Source organism: Gymnoscopelus braueri, assembly GCF_963280865.1.
Source record: "Gymnoscopelus braueri genome assembly, chromosome: 5".
In the NCBI taxonomy this organism is placed as follows: domain Eukaryota; kingdom Metazoa; phylum Chordata; class Actinopteri; order Myctophiformes; family Myctophidae; genus Gymnoscopelus; species Gymnoscopelus braueri.
Window position 1 is genome coordinate 26,976,513 of NC_137606.1, and position 14,272 is coordinate 26,990,784.

A 14,272-nucleotide genomic window follows, 5' to 3' on the forward strand; every position below is an offset into this window, starting at 1 on the left:
TCTGTAGTGGTAGCAGAATGGACAGTGTTCTAAACTTACATGTGGGAAACCCATTGAATCCCATAATTATTAACTACAGTGACTACATCATGGGTTTTCAACTAGTGGTCCGTGGAGGTATTGCATGTGGCCCCTGACCATGCATTTCGTAATGTAGGAAAGGGAAGATTTGTATTATATTTTATCTTATCGATGGTGGATACTGTTAATGTGCATGACAACAGAAAGGAAATTCAACTCAAGGATGACAGTTTTACACACAGCGCAAAGTATTTAAGGGAGGTTTTAGTACATATTTGATGTATGATGACGCATCAATGTTGTCAGTTACTTGGAAGTCGGATGTCAAGAACTTAGTTAGAATTAGAATTTCAAGGGAAACTGAACCGGTTTACCCAGATTTGTTTTCTCTTGTACATAGTTTTCACTCTTCATACCAGTAACCTGTAAGCTGATTGTATGACGTTCTGTATAGTAGTGTGTATATCTGTCTGTCTCTTATATGTCAGGTGTTACTGGATTTGAATCCTTTGTATCATTTGAAATAGAGAGGGGTCATTGACCACTGTTCTGCTGTACTAAAAAGGTATATAAAAAACGGACTGTTTTATCTATTCAAAATTGCATGACCCTCCCTTGGATTCAAAGTAAAATTAGCTGACCCTCCCTTGTACTAAAATTATAAAGGCATGACTATTTTCCTCCAGGGACCCCCTTCTGTAAATTTCGACTGGTCCCTTAGGAGTATGTTTCAGGCCATTTGGAGTCGATTGGTGGTACCTTGTAGTGACACTATTTTGAGTATTTTGAGTCTTATCATCTTTTCTTTTTTGTGTCAAACTTTCGCATGCTGTATTTTCTATATTGCACATACAGTACACTATGTAGGTATTATATCTCTGCTGTCCAGCGCGAACCTGCTAACTCCAAAACGCTCATTGTTCAGGAAATGAAAAAACAAAATATACGTTTTTCAGGAAATGAAGAAAACCTTGTATTTTTAAAACAAAGCAATACTGCCTCATCAAAGTTGGTATAGTGACTTTATATATTGTCAGATACTTGCATGTGTCATTATATTATCAACACTTTACCCAAATCCAGCGCAATTAAGACTTAAGCGGAGTTAGGAGTTTCCGACGAACAGAAATCCATCTCAAGTGGAGTTACAGTAGGAGTCCGAACAACTGGCAATAGCTCTGCTCTCCCAAAACAATCAAACTCCAAGCTCACAATGCATCACAACGTGTGAATTAATGCCCTGATGCTTCATGACACTTATTATATAGGCCTACAATAATAAACAGGACTTTAAATATTACAATAACTTCTGCAAAGAGTCGGAGTTTCAGTAGAACTAGCGCGACAGAAATGCTATGAACTCCTTTCTTCTTGTCACATTGCTCTCCTCATTAAACAATTCATAGATTTTAGAAAAATTGTTTTCATAACATTAGCGTCAGTGCTAAGTTTGATAAACAGGTACACTGCATAGTTTTAACAGACTACGGGGAGTTTGTTTACGTGATCCTCCTCCTCGCTCACTGCGCAACGTGCTCTGCTCATAGACAATATATTCACACAGCGGCCATATTACCATTAAGTCAATGAAATGCCACCCCAGTTGCCACAGCAACGAAATGTTAAATTCCAAAATGGCCACCGTGTGAATATGGACTATGCTGTGAAAAGGCAGCACTGGAGAGGAGAGGGGGGGAGTTGTTTGTTTTTGACGGACAGTTTGAGGATCCAATGGAGTTGGGAGTTTTCGTCAGAGGCACTTTTTAATACTTTTTTTTTTTTTTTTACACAGACGTAAAGGGTGTTCAAAGCTGGTTCGTCCTGGACACCGACGATATACTGTATAACCTATATACTCTATCAGTTGCTAAATAATTCTGCAGGAGCATGTTACATCAACATTTCACTGCACATACTCTTGGCAAATAATACCTCTTTGAATAATAAGCTAGATGAATTTGAAAAAAACACTTCTTCCAAGACTTAGGCTACATTATTTTACACAACAATGTGAAAATATTGCTGACGGTTTTCATAGTAGAAAAATGATTGCACAGCGATGCTATGATTGCACAGCGATGATGATGTTGGTAAGCCTCATGTTTCCTGTCTAGATTTAAACGGCACCAACAACAACTTCAGCGTTCCACCCAGACCTCCGCCCAACCCTAGCCCCCCCGTGGCGGCAGCTGGTCTGGAGAGAGACGTCGCCCACATCCTGCACATCCTGTCCCTGGTCACCTACTGCCTGGTGTTTGCGGTGGGCAGCGTGGGCAACGCCCTGGTGGTCTACGTGACCGGCTGCAGGATGAAGAGAACCGCCAACGCCATCTGGTTTCTCAACCTCGCCCTCGCCGACTTCCTCTTCACCGTCTCCCTGGTTTTCACCATCGTCTCTCACTCGCACGATTACTCCTGGCCGTTCGGGGGCTTCATGTGCAAGCTGTGCAGCCTGGTGGGGGTGGTCAACATGTTCGCCAGCGTGTTCCTGCTGACCGCCATCAGCCTGGACCGCTGCCTGTCCACCTGGGTCGTGGTGTGGGCGCAAAACAAGCGCACCCCTCGCAAAGCTCAGGTCATGTGTGGCCTCATCTGGTTGGCCGCTCTGGCCTGCAGCGTGCCTTACGGCATTGCACGGGAGGTCGTTTTGTTTCAAACCGTACCGAGATGCACGTACGCTCACTCAAAGTCAGGCTGGCATTGGAGCCTGACCGTTTTCCGTCTCACCGCCGGCTTCGCCGTGCCCTTCCTGCTCATAACGGCCTCCTACGTGGCCATCGGGGTTCGCGCCGGGCGTCTACAAGGAGGAAGGAAGCGGCGGTCGCTCCGCATCATCGTAAGCATCATCCTGGCCTTCTTCCTGTGCTGGCTGCCCTTCCACGTCTTTCAGTTCATTGAAGTTAGCAAAAAGCCGCCTGCCGGTATGGTTCCGATGCTTAGAATCGGCATTCCGCTGTCGGTGAACCTGGCCTATCTGAACAGCTGCCTGAACCCTATCCTCTACGTCTTCATGTGTGACGAGTTCCAGAAGAAGCTGCGTCTGTCCCTGTGTCACGTCCTGGAGAGCGCTCTGGCAGAAAATCTGAACACCCCTCCTACACGATCACCTCCACATGCTCCCACACGATCCCTATCACTGCAGCTGACCAAGACCAGCCGAAAGCCTGATTCCACTGAGAGGAAGGACACTGTCACCTTCCCGTTGATTCCAGGCTCAGATCACAAAGAGATTTTCATGGAGGAGACGGAGAGTCTGGACATCGAGAAGCCAAGGTGACAATGAGGTCATGTCTGTATATTCAAAGACCTGGGGCCCTATTCCAGGTTCAAGTTGCTAAAGCCACTAATATCGGATTTAGGATTAGGCAAGGGGTGTTCCCCCGCAAAAGTTGCAATTCTGGGACACCTCCCTTACCCGCTAAACACCTGCGCTACCTGTTACATTATGCATAGGTGTGGTTTGGGCGTTACAATGATAAAAAACAATCACCGTGCCAGATGCCATTACCTTTAACTCTCTCAATGCCACGCCCCGAGATATCACGAGTTTTTCCCGAGTACCCTCCCTGCCAGCACGAGAAATCCCGAGTTTTTACTTTTGACTGTAGTCGCGCTATTCTGTTTATTTTTCATGATCACTTTCGCTTCCTGACTCCTTCAGACTCATTGGGTTCCGGTTTCATGACGCAGATTCCGTTTCCGGTTCTCATTTTTTTCCCGCTGTCATTTTCGGCCAGAATAGAGAAAGTCACGGTTTTTCACACGGTATAAAAAACTAACGGAGAGGTCCACGTCTACTCTCTTTGGTCTGGGTGACGATCAGTCATCGTAGTCGTGTATCACATCGTAATTTAGCCCGATCAACGATTGTCGAAAATGTCAACATCCGGTTATGACCGGATATGACGTGAGCCTGTTTGGGAGGGGGCGAGTGAGCCAGCGAGGTCATCAATGTGTCGATTTGTTGCTCTCTACTGGTAGAACTGTAATATGGGTTTAAAAACCCAATCAGATAATTTATTTGAATGAAAAATTAAAAAAAAAAACGCAAATTGCTGGCACTGGGGGAGTACTTTATGAAAATACTCTTGGCAGTGAAAGAGTTAAGAGAAGACTGCGCTAGCCATTATCCCCAATCCAATTTACGCTCTCCTATCTCCCTGTCTGCAGTGTTCCCTGGTCTGATTATTATAAGCCACATTGGGCTTGTTTTTCTGAAGTTGCTTGTAAATAATGGTAGAACGGTTGTGAGCTTGTAGATCGTCTATTTTCAAATAGCCAACATATATAAATATGCACATTGTTTAATGGACGACATATATAGGTTTGAATTGCTCATGTGGCCTATTATAGTCGCTTCTTTTGGGCTTGTTTTCATAGACCTGGTTGCTTATTTCTCGCAAATTCTGGCAACAACTCTGCAGCCGCACTGTGGGGATTTATCATGGAGCACACACACCCGATGTTTGGCTTCTAAGCTCTGGACTTTGATTGCCTTTCAATAAAACCACATTTTATAGCTATAAGTATCACCTACATGTTACTGATTAGAGAGAATTTTATATTTTTGTAATCAGTTCATTATTTTTTTTTTCGCGCTGTGCGTCCTGGCCGTCTCCACGAATCCATTGCAGTCTGTACGCTCTTGCGGGTGGTTTTAGAATCCGCTGTGCGCTTTCCCAAAGCCGCACCCGGACCCGTGTGTGTGGGCAGAATAGCAATTTTGGGGATATAGCAACAACACGCCCACGGGCACGCCTCCACCCGCAAATAACGGTGTCGGCATAATGGAGAACGGGTATAGCAGGTACAGAATAGCGTTTAGGGACAGCGCCAGCTCCCTTATCCGTATTTAACGGGTAATGGGTAGAAAAACGCGGGTAAAGGGTAACGGGTAGGGATTTAGCCTGCCACAGAATAGGGCCCTAGACCTGGTCCCTATGGCTGTGTGTCCAGTGTCCATCAAACCGTTTCTTCCCAGCTGAGAACGGCAGGCGCTTGCCGAAAAACTCTTCCAAACAGCAGGAAAAAAATTAAATAATCAGCTCTAGGCAAGCAGATAAAAAAAGCAACACGTGAACGTGCGAGCGCAAAAACACGCCTGGAGTTTCCAAAAATGCAACAATTAACAACAATTAAAAACATACGCTGTGCTGAGGGAAAAAAAGCTCTTGGTGGACATTGGACAAGACCCCTAAGTCAAGTTTAAAATACTGCTGTTGATTTATAAAGCAGTGAATTGTTTATAATAAAAAATACATTTCTGATCTTGTGCAATATCATGAACCATCCAGACCTCTCAGGTCATCTGGGAAAAGGTCTGCTTGCTTTCTGTCCCTATAGAATAAAAACTAAACAGTTCAGTTTTTATATTCCACATATCTGGAACAAACTCCTACAAAACTGCAAGTCTGCTGCAACTCTGTTTAAATCATAGCTAAAAACCTTTCTGTTTTCCGCTGCCTTATACTGAGGTTTGTGATTAATTTCTTGTGCACTGTAATTGTTCAAATGGAAGATTCAAATGTCCTTTGATGTGCTCCTTAATGTTTTGTGCAAAGCACACTGAAATGCCTTGTTTTGAGCTGTGAAAACCAAAGGGGTCTTGAAAACCCACCTGCTGAACTGGCCTCCAGCCTCCTGGACAGAGGTTTCCTCAACATCAACATCTTCGTCCTTCTCCGATGTATGGCATGCCAGCCTGGACTTGGAGTGCCTCTGCAGAGGGGAGAGCACACACACGCGCACACACACACACACACACGCGCACACACACACACGCACACACGCGCACACACACACACACACACACACACACACACACACACACACACACACACACACACACACACACACACACACACACACACACACACACACACACACACACACACACACACACAGAGAGAGAAAGCGGTCAGAAATTGTCAAATAAAAACATTTTAAATATTATTATTTTTACTGTATTAACTCATTCAGTGCCACTGGCCAAAATTCATTGTAAACAAAAAAACATTCAGTGCCACAGCCAAAATTCATTGTAAAAAAAAAGTGCTTAGGAGCCGAGATACAGCTTTTTTCAGTAAGAAGTTAAACAAGAAGTGAATGGAGCAGAACATTTTCAAATCATCATATCTTGGGTTCTGAACATTTTTTTCCAAAAAATATATTTTACGTCCTGTGGCACAGGGCTTATTACATTGGACGTATTTTACGTACAGTGGCACTAAATTAGTTAATATTATGACTGGTGCACACTCAAGAGTGTGCAAATGTAACCAAATGGACCCATATACTCAATATACTTGTTTATAAAGCAAACTACTATCTACTATCTTGTAACTTTGATTAAAAAAAAATACATACCTACCTATATTGTAATATTATGAATTAATTAATGAATTATGAATTATTCATTAATTTATACTATTTCAAAATTACTTAGATATGAATGAATCCTACATTAACATTAATAGAGACAAGGGCACACAAATCCTGCCCACACAAGCTCTACATTACATACACATGAATGATTCTTCCCACATACCAACATGGACCACCGCCTTATAAGAACAGCGTCTACCCTTCATTGAGAACATCATTGCTTGTGTGCGTGTGTGCGTGCGTCAAGCGTGCGTGCGTGTGTCAAGCGTGCGTGCGTGTGTGTGTTTATGGGAGAGAGTGTGGGCTTGGCAATATGCATGTACTGGTGGAACGTGTGTGTTTCTTTGACAGGAGTAGCATCTCCATTTAAGCTTAAATGGAGTTGAGAGGAGGATGAGAGGTCACAGTAATTACAGGGCCTGGGCTGCTTGCCAAAAGGTTTTGAGCACTCTCCGTTCTGCGCACATACATGCACATTGCACGCACTCACACACACGATGTTAAAAACAAAAAAAATAGGGAATTGTGAAAGAAAGTGGGGGTAGAAAGAATGAAAAAGAGGAGGGAATGTGATATTATCATATCATTATGTGATAAAAGAGGGTTAAGTTATAATAATCTGGCTTGGGCATGAGGGAATGTAGGGAGAACAGTATGTTGATAACTAACCCTGTTTCAATGAGCGGATAAAGAAATCTGTGAATTGAACAGTGACCACACACTAATGGAAGCACACACAATACTGTTGCTCTCTTCTTGTAATTGTTTTTATTGACTTTTTATTCATTTCTTTCTAAGTTTATGAGATTGAATACTGAACTTGTCTTTATGTAGCTACTCTGTATCTACTCTGTATCCACCCTGACAATGGGTTGTTATACTGTTAATTTATAACACAACTACTGTTAATTTGATTAAAAAACATATTCTAAATAATCTGTTTAGTCAGTCACAAACTGTTCAAATCTGACTAGCACATCAGCAAATTCGACACCTGCCCACTTCCTAAATCAGAGAACTAGAGAACATGTGATAAAAGTGCAGACAGCCACGGCATCAGTGTTTATGTTCATAATAAATTGATGTGTATAGGAATGGTTTTGCTGAGCAGAACTTTATATGGAAAGTTCACAACATAATTTCCACACAGCCATATATGTCCGATGCATAACATTGAAAGGATTATCCGCACTCTCTTCAGTAGTTTCTTATGTTCTCTTTTAATAGGTTCACAGCAGCAGCAGTCTGTTTCTAGAGAAACGGATGCGTTTCGGCACGTAGGCCTTCCTAAGCGTTTCAATCAGTTTGAAATGCTGAGGAAGGCTGACGTGCCGAAATATCCTCAAGAATCTGCCCCCAGTTAAACCATAAGAGACTAGTCCTCAAGACTCCCCTTGAGTAGAGCACGCCTTCTCCTGACGGAATTGATCCGGTAGGAAAGTTGCCTCGATACATACACATGTAATGTATATTGCTGAGGAATATTCATTAGATACTGTCCAATCAGGGATATAAAAACATTATGGACTGCATTATGTGTCGGAGAGGTCATCCTTTTCCACTTTGTTTTATTATTGTGTTTTAAATCATGTGCAAATAAACAAATAAACTCATAATAAACGTCAGTTGTATATGATGTAATTAGGTTACAGCGCAATCACAGCCCTATTGACTTGAGTTAAATATTTAAAAAAAAGAGTGTTCATACAAGGTTTGCAGTTTGGGATATTAGGTCCAGACAGACAGACAGACAGACAGACAGACAGACAGACAGACAGACAGACAGACAGACAGACAGACAGACAGACAGACAGACAGACAGACAGACAGACAGACAGACAGACAGACAGACAGACAGACAGACAGACAGACAGACAGACAGACAGACAGACAGACAGACAGACACACGCATACAGACACACACAAAGACCCTGTCATAGGCGGCTAGCCTCTTGCAGACCCGTGCCTTAAAAGGATCCCTGGCTAATAAGCCAAATATGCCTCAATACATTGTAATTGCCCTCTATAACTAAAACATATATTTTTTAACTCCTTAAATATTTAATTTATTTTAGAAACAGTTAATCTTTCACTCAATAGGGGCAATGCCTGTCGCAAGTTGATGATGTCATTTGCCGATGTGTGGTCTAGCCCTATGGAATTTATAGAATGCATGTGAAAATAAAAAACAACTTAATACTTTTAAATATGTTTTTTTTGGAACATGCATTCCATAAATTCCATTGGGCTAGACCACACATGGGCAAATGACATCATCAACTTGCGACGGGCATTTCCCCTATTGAGTGAAAGATTAACTGCTTCTAAAATAAGTCAAATGGAGAGAAACAACCCTTGGTCACATGTTCACAGTACTCCTCACCTTCTGTTTAAGCGTTGTGAGGAAGGATCTGCTGTGGGATTTCTTCAGAACCACTTTAGAATTCTGGACAAAACGAAAACAAGGTTAGAAACTGTATGTACGTGCATGTATGGTGGATCCGTGTGGGTGCATGTGTGTGGATCTATCAAAGCACATCACTACTCTGTGAATCACTTAAATCCTGAATCTCAACTTTGCTGGAGGGGCTGCAACGAGTAACGACGACTTCAAATAAGTGAGAGAGGAAGAGATGGAAATAGAGGGATAAATGAGGAAACGAGCAGATATATTTAGATAGAGATATTGACAAGCAGAAAAATGGACAGAGACAGGGAGAACAAGAGAGGCAAAAAGAAGGGGAGCGTGTGAGAGTTTGATAGACAGAATGGGGTGAGAGGATCACCAGTACATTAGAAGGAGAATACAACAGGGACACTCAATGAACAACACTACTGCATTAAAATGGATGTCAAGAAACTCAAGCTTCTAACAATAGCACAAAAGGCAGGCAGGGAAATTAAATATTAAGTAATACTGCAGATGTTCAGTTTCTCATTGCCTTTTGGTCTGTTTTTTTCAGTGTTTTGAAATGCCACCCATGATTGAGCTTGTGAGCCCTACAGGTCCCTGTGGATAATGCGTGCATTTACGCTGTATGGTGTGATATTTTTGACAGTCACAAGGCCTTAAAATAATATGCGCTGTATGAAGGTTTCATGTAGACATAACTTTACCAACCACTATGTGCACATACGCATCGGCCGTCCATGTTGTGCTTGCGTGTGTGTGTGTGTGTGTGTGTGTGTGTGTGTGTGTGTGTGTGTGTGTGCGTGCGTGCGTGCGTGTGTGTGTGTGTGTAATCTCCTTTATTCAGATGTTCTATTCTGTCAGACTTTTGGAGAGATAATGTGCTGCTTATTAAAACAAACAGAAAAGATAATCTCCTCTGGAAAGTTTCACTGTCTAATACCTAGAGAAAAGGTCCACTGCACACTGAAATTACTTGAATCATTTTGCATTCTTTAATTATTATGAACATAACATAGGTGAAAGAGCCAACTGCGCTCAGGTCTGCAGTGGAACCAAGGAAACACAGCAAAATGTGCAGTTCACCCTTATATTTGTATTAAAAAAAACGTTCACTAATCATCTAAACCATCTATGGATGGACACAAAATGGGGCATTAAGTCTGTCTGTGTGTCTTCTGTTTGTAGTGGCCTCAAGGTGCTTCTTGAGGGCGTACTGTACCTGCCGCAGGTTCTTCTGAAGGCCCTGGTGGGTGGCCCGCAGCAGGGCTCGGAGCGTGAAGCTGTCAGTGTCTTCCTTGTCCCCGATCTGAGACTCCTTCAGCAGGGAGTCCAGTTTCTTTCTGATGTGAGTCTCTACCTGGTGATGGCCATTCTGTGTTGGGAAAAGAAAAAGAGGAGAGGAGAGGAGAGGAGAGGAGAGGAGAGGAGAGGAGAGGAGAGGAGAGGAGAGGAGAGGAGAGGAGAGGAGAGGAGAGGAGAGGAGAGGAGAGGAGAGGAGAGGAGAGAGGAGAGGAGAGGAGAGGAGAGGAGAGAGACAGTGATGCATGCATTGTTATGATTAGCAGGTGTCAGACAGTGATATAATCCACAAAAAACAGGGTTGAGAAATGAGTAAGAGTGAAAAGAGAGAGGGTGATGGTAGATCTCACTTTTGCCCATCTATGTATCCATCTATCCATCTATCCATCTATCCATCTATCCATCTATCTATCTATCCATCTATCCATCTATCCATCTATCTATCTATCCATCTATCCATCTATCCATCTATCCATCTATCCATTTATCCATTTATCCATCTATCTATCTATCTATAAACAATGTGTCTATTGTTTTTAAATGTGAGTTGTGGATAACGGTATTTTGCTCCCCTGTATGCCCAGTGCGTATTGTGGAAGTGACAATAAAACAGATTTGGATTCTGATCTATCTATCACATAAAATTCAGACTTTCAATGACAAATTGAGCACGTTCCTACAACAATATTTAAGCATAAAATGTATTTGCTTGACTGCTGTAAAAACTGCTCTCTGTCCTGAAGCCTGCTTATCGCTTACTGCTTTAATTAGCGCAATACGTGAGCCTCTCTTCAGTGGTAATGGTACAAACTCGAGATTACAGATGTAACCCCGGTTTCTTTAGAATTCGGAGTAACATACTACTCAGCATGCTCTTAAAATGGCATCTGGCAACCAAGCTTTTTGTTAACAGCAAGCATAAAGGTTGTGGAAGATTAAGCCCATATTCCAGTATTGCATTATACCACTGTGCAATTCTGGGTTTCATGGCTTCAAGAAATTGGGGAATAAATAAGCAGGCTGTTAAAAAGCTACAAAACGATGCTGAAGTTTAGCAGTGATCTACTGTATGTCTGCCATTATATAAAAAAAGATGCAATAAACAAGCCGTGACATTATGCTCTGTCTTTTGAACTACGTAACTATTTGAATGCTGTCATCTCTTTATTCACTGTGACAAAATGTTTGACTGCACCATTAAGCATTGATTAGCTCCAAACATTACTACACTGATGATGATGTAGCAAACATGTGTGTAGCAACATTACAACCTAATTAGCCATTAGACCGTGACGCATCCGTGTCATTTAGATTTTAGATTTCTTTGGCCACTCAAAAATAGCAGATCTACAAGCTCATCAGCTTGTGAGCTTGTATATCTGCTATTTTTTTTTTATCGTGACATTTTATGCAAATCTTGTTCTGCTTCTGGGGGTCCCTGGAACTTAATATTTTGAGATGGGGCTCCGCGGCCAAATACATATCATTTTGGGGGTCCTTGACATGAAAACAATTCATTCAGCACCACTGAAATAGAAAATACGTTTTTTAGAAGACATTTGTAGAATCGGCCTCAAGTCTTAATGGGTTAATGCAGCCATTGCATCTAGTACAGCAATGCCATTATGATGCAATTATCTATCCATTACTTGGCGTGCGGTGAGAAGCATTTGCTTCACAAACATGACGATATTCCAGTCCAAATGAAGAAATACAGACCAGTGATTCTCAACCTTTTCTGGGTCATTCAGGGCCCACTTCAAAATCTCGAAAAGTGTCCGCGGCCCACCCATCTGACCTAGCTGTAGTATACAACCCTCGTAGACGTAGTTATGATTCTGACGTCTTCAATCTACGAGAGTTGTAGGGTTCACGCCCCATGGAGACCTGGACTTTCTGCACTATGCCCCGTAGACACTCCAAACATGTACAAATGTGAAAATAAAGGTGCTTAACCCCAAGCCCCAAATGTTAACTGGCTCTACGGGGTAGTAGTTTAATGTAATAATCCATATCTTTCAATAAAGAAGTGTTTTAATGCCGTCTGTGGCCGATTCTGTCGGAAGTTCCCAATGGGCGGTAGTGACGGGTAGTGACGGGGCGCATCCGGTGGAACCCGGAATTACACTAAATGTAAACAGGAAGTAAACGAGGGTGAAAAAATGGCGTTCGGCCACAGACGGCATTAAAACACTTCTTCATTGAAAGATATGGATTATTACATTAAACTACTACCCCGTAGAGCCAGTTAACATTTGGGGCTTGGGGTTAAGCACCTTTATTTTCACATTTTTACATGTTTGGAGTGTCTACGGGGCATAGTGCAGAAAGTCCAGGTCTCCATGGGGCGTGAACCCTACAACTCTCGTAGATTGAAGACGTCAGAATCATAAATACGTCTACGAGGGTTGTATACTACAGCTACATCTGACCACTAAACACGGCAGTTTAGTGGTCAGATGGGTGCATTTTCAGAGCATGTTTATTTGCATTCTGGATTGGATAAATGGGGAACTACCATTAAGTTCCTATCTATCTGTATCACAAGGAAAACTCATTTTTTCAAAAATAAAATGTTTAATATTATTGTTATATTATCTTAGTGTTTTGCCAATTAGTTGGGGCCCACTTGCAATACCCTCACGGCCCACCAGTGGGCCCCGGGCCAACATGTGGAGAACCAGTGAACTAGGCTAGAATTACATCTTCCATGAGCTGTAATGAGCTGTATGGCAGATCTGTATTTGGACCAAACGCACACAGAGAACAAGACAGGTGAGGAAAAAATAAGGCGTGTGCGTGTGCGTGTGCGTGTTCACTCCTTACATTACTGTGCTTCAGTTTAAAGTCATCCTCAATTTCATCAGCGCTGTCATCGTCTGACACTTCCCCTTCCTCTGCATCTGCAGACAGATAGGGAGGAAGACGTTTCCCCTGGAGAGAGAGAGAGAGAGAGAGAGAGAGAGAGAGAGAGAGAGAGAGAGAGTGTGGGGGGGTATAACAGAGAGATATGTAAGACATATGAAAGAGAGAATTGTATTGTCTCAATTGAATTAAGCTCACACTTTTTTTCAGAAAGGGGGGTGAAATAACTACATTTTGACGTCATTCAGACGGAATGCCCGACCGAAACTGATCTTTTCCGACGTCGGAAGGAGCATGTATTTCTATTCTATCTCAGCATCTCCGACGTCTGTTTGGTTATGGAAACATGCATGACTTGAAATTACGTGATTCCATGAGCAACACGGGTCCCCTGCATACATTCCAACCAGTGTTACAACTATATTAATGTAAAATATCTAAAATGTCATCATTATCCATTTCTACGTCTGGAGACTCTCATCCAGGACAGGCTCCAGACGCGCTTATTCAGGAGACTTGGCTCAGTTCAGAAACCATTTGATTTGGCGTTAGGAACCAGTGACGACCACATGTCCATGATGATGTCAACCCCGGGCAGGATTCGAACCCACGACCTACCGCACCAATAGGCGTGTGCTCTCACATGGTCTTATTAAGACCATGTGGGTATTTGTGAAACTTTATCTAGACGATCTTGAACCACGTCAACCGACATTTATCTAGTGAAGGGAATCTTTTTCTCCTAATTATTCAAAAAGTATTCCAATGAAAAAGCATCGCGATAGTTCAGGCAGTCACAGCAGTTCCCGACGCTCACGATTTCTGTGGATTATATGGTGTTATATCTGATGATGTTATATCTGTGTATTTTAAGTTATGCCCTTGAAGGGTTCAATGTTATGTCCATGTAAGAACTCTGTATCGTAGGCTCTACTTCAGGGGGGTTTAAGATCTCAGATTCTGTGTCATGCTTGCGTAAACTGTAGATACATCTGTTGTATCACACATTTCAAACAATATCATTGCAATAAATGGTTTATGTTGACGATAGTGTCGTTCTGAAATGATGAACATAAATGAAGGCTACTACAGTAGGTGACAAAGGAATTATATCCCCTCACTGAACCTGCAACCCATACAAATCCTGCCAACAGTGTAGGAGAGCGCAGGAGCGCAGTGTCAGAACGTGTATGTTTTGTGGTGGTGCTGATTCCAACTATAGCACAACAATATTTACCACTGCAATATCATCTGTTTTACCAATATTTATCACACCATAATTTTCCCACA

General features: G+C 42.4%; 2 protein-coding genes across 2 annotated transcripts in view; one reads left to right on the top strand and one right to left on the bottom strand.

Annotated features, from left to right (window-relative positions):
* The window catches only part of plch1 (phospholipase C, eta 1), a gene marked incomplete at both ends in the record, with an annotated part of 75,564 nt that overhangs the window by 14,428 nt on the left and 46,864 nt on the right, over nucleotides 1-14,272 (bottom strand). Inside the window, 4 exons of the mRNA XM_080429152.1 lie at nucleotides 5,639-5,739; nucleotides 8,789-8,851; nucleotides 10,038-10,190; nucleotides 12,944-13,051. Of these exons, the coding sequence (XP_080285278.1) occupies nucleotides 5,639-5,739; nucleotides 8,789-8,851; nucleotides 10,038-10,190; nucleotides 12,944-13,051 (425 nt within the window). The remainder of the gene's footprint in view (nucleotides 1-5,638; nucleotides 5,740-8,788; nucleotides 8,852-10,037; nucleotides 10,191-12,943; nucleotides 13,052-14,272) is intronic.
* On the top strand, nucleotides 2,252-3,298 carry LOC308085164 (C3a anaphylatoxin chemotactic receptor-like; the record flags this gene model as incomplete). The annotated part of the gene is made up of 1 exon (XM_080428249.1): nucleotides 2,252-3,298. A coding segment is annotated over one exon (1,047 nt), but the record flags the coding sequence as incomplete, so codon positions are not given.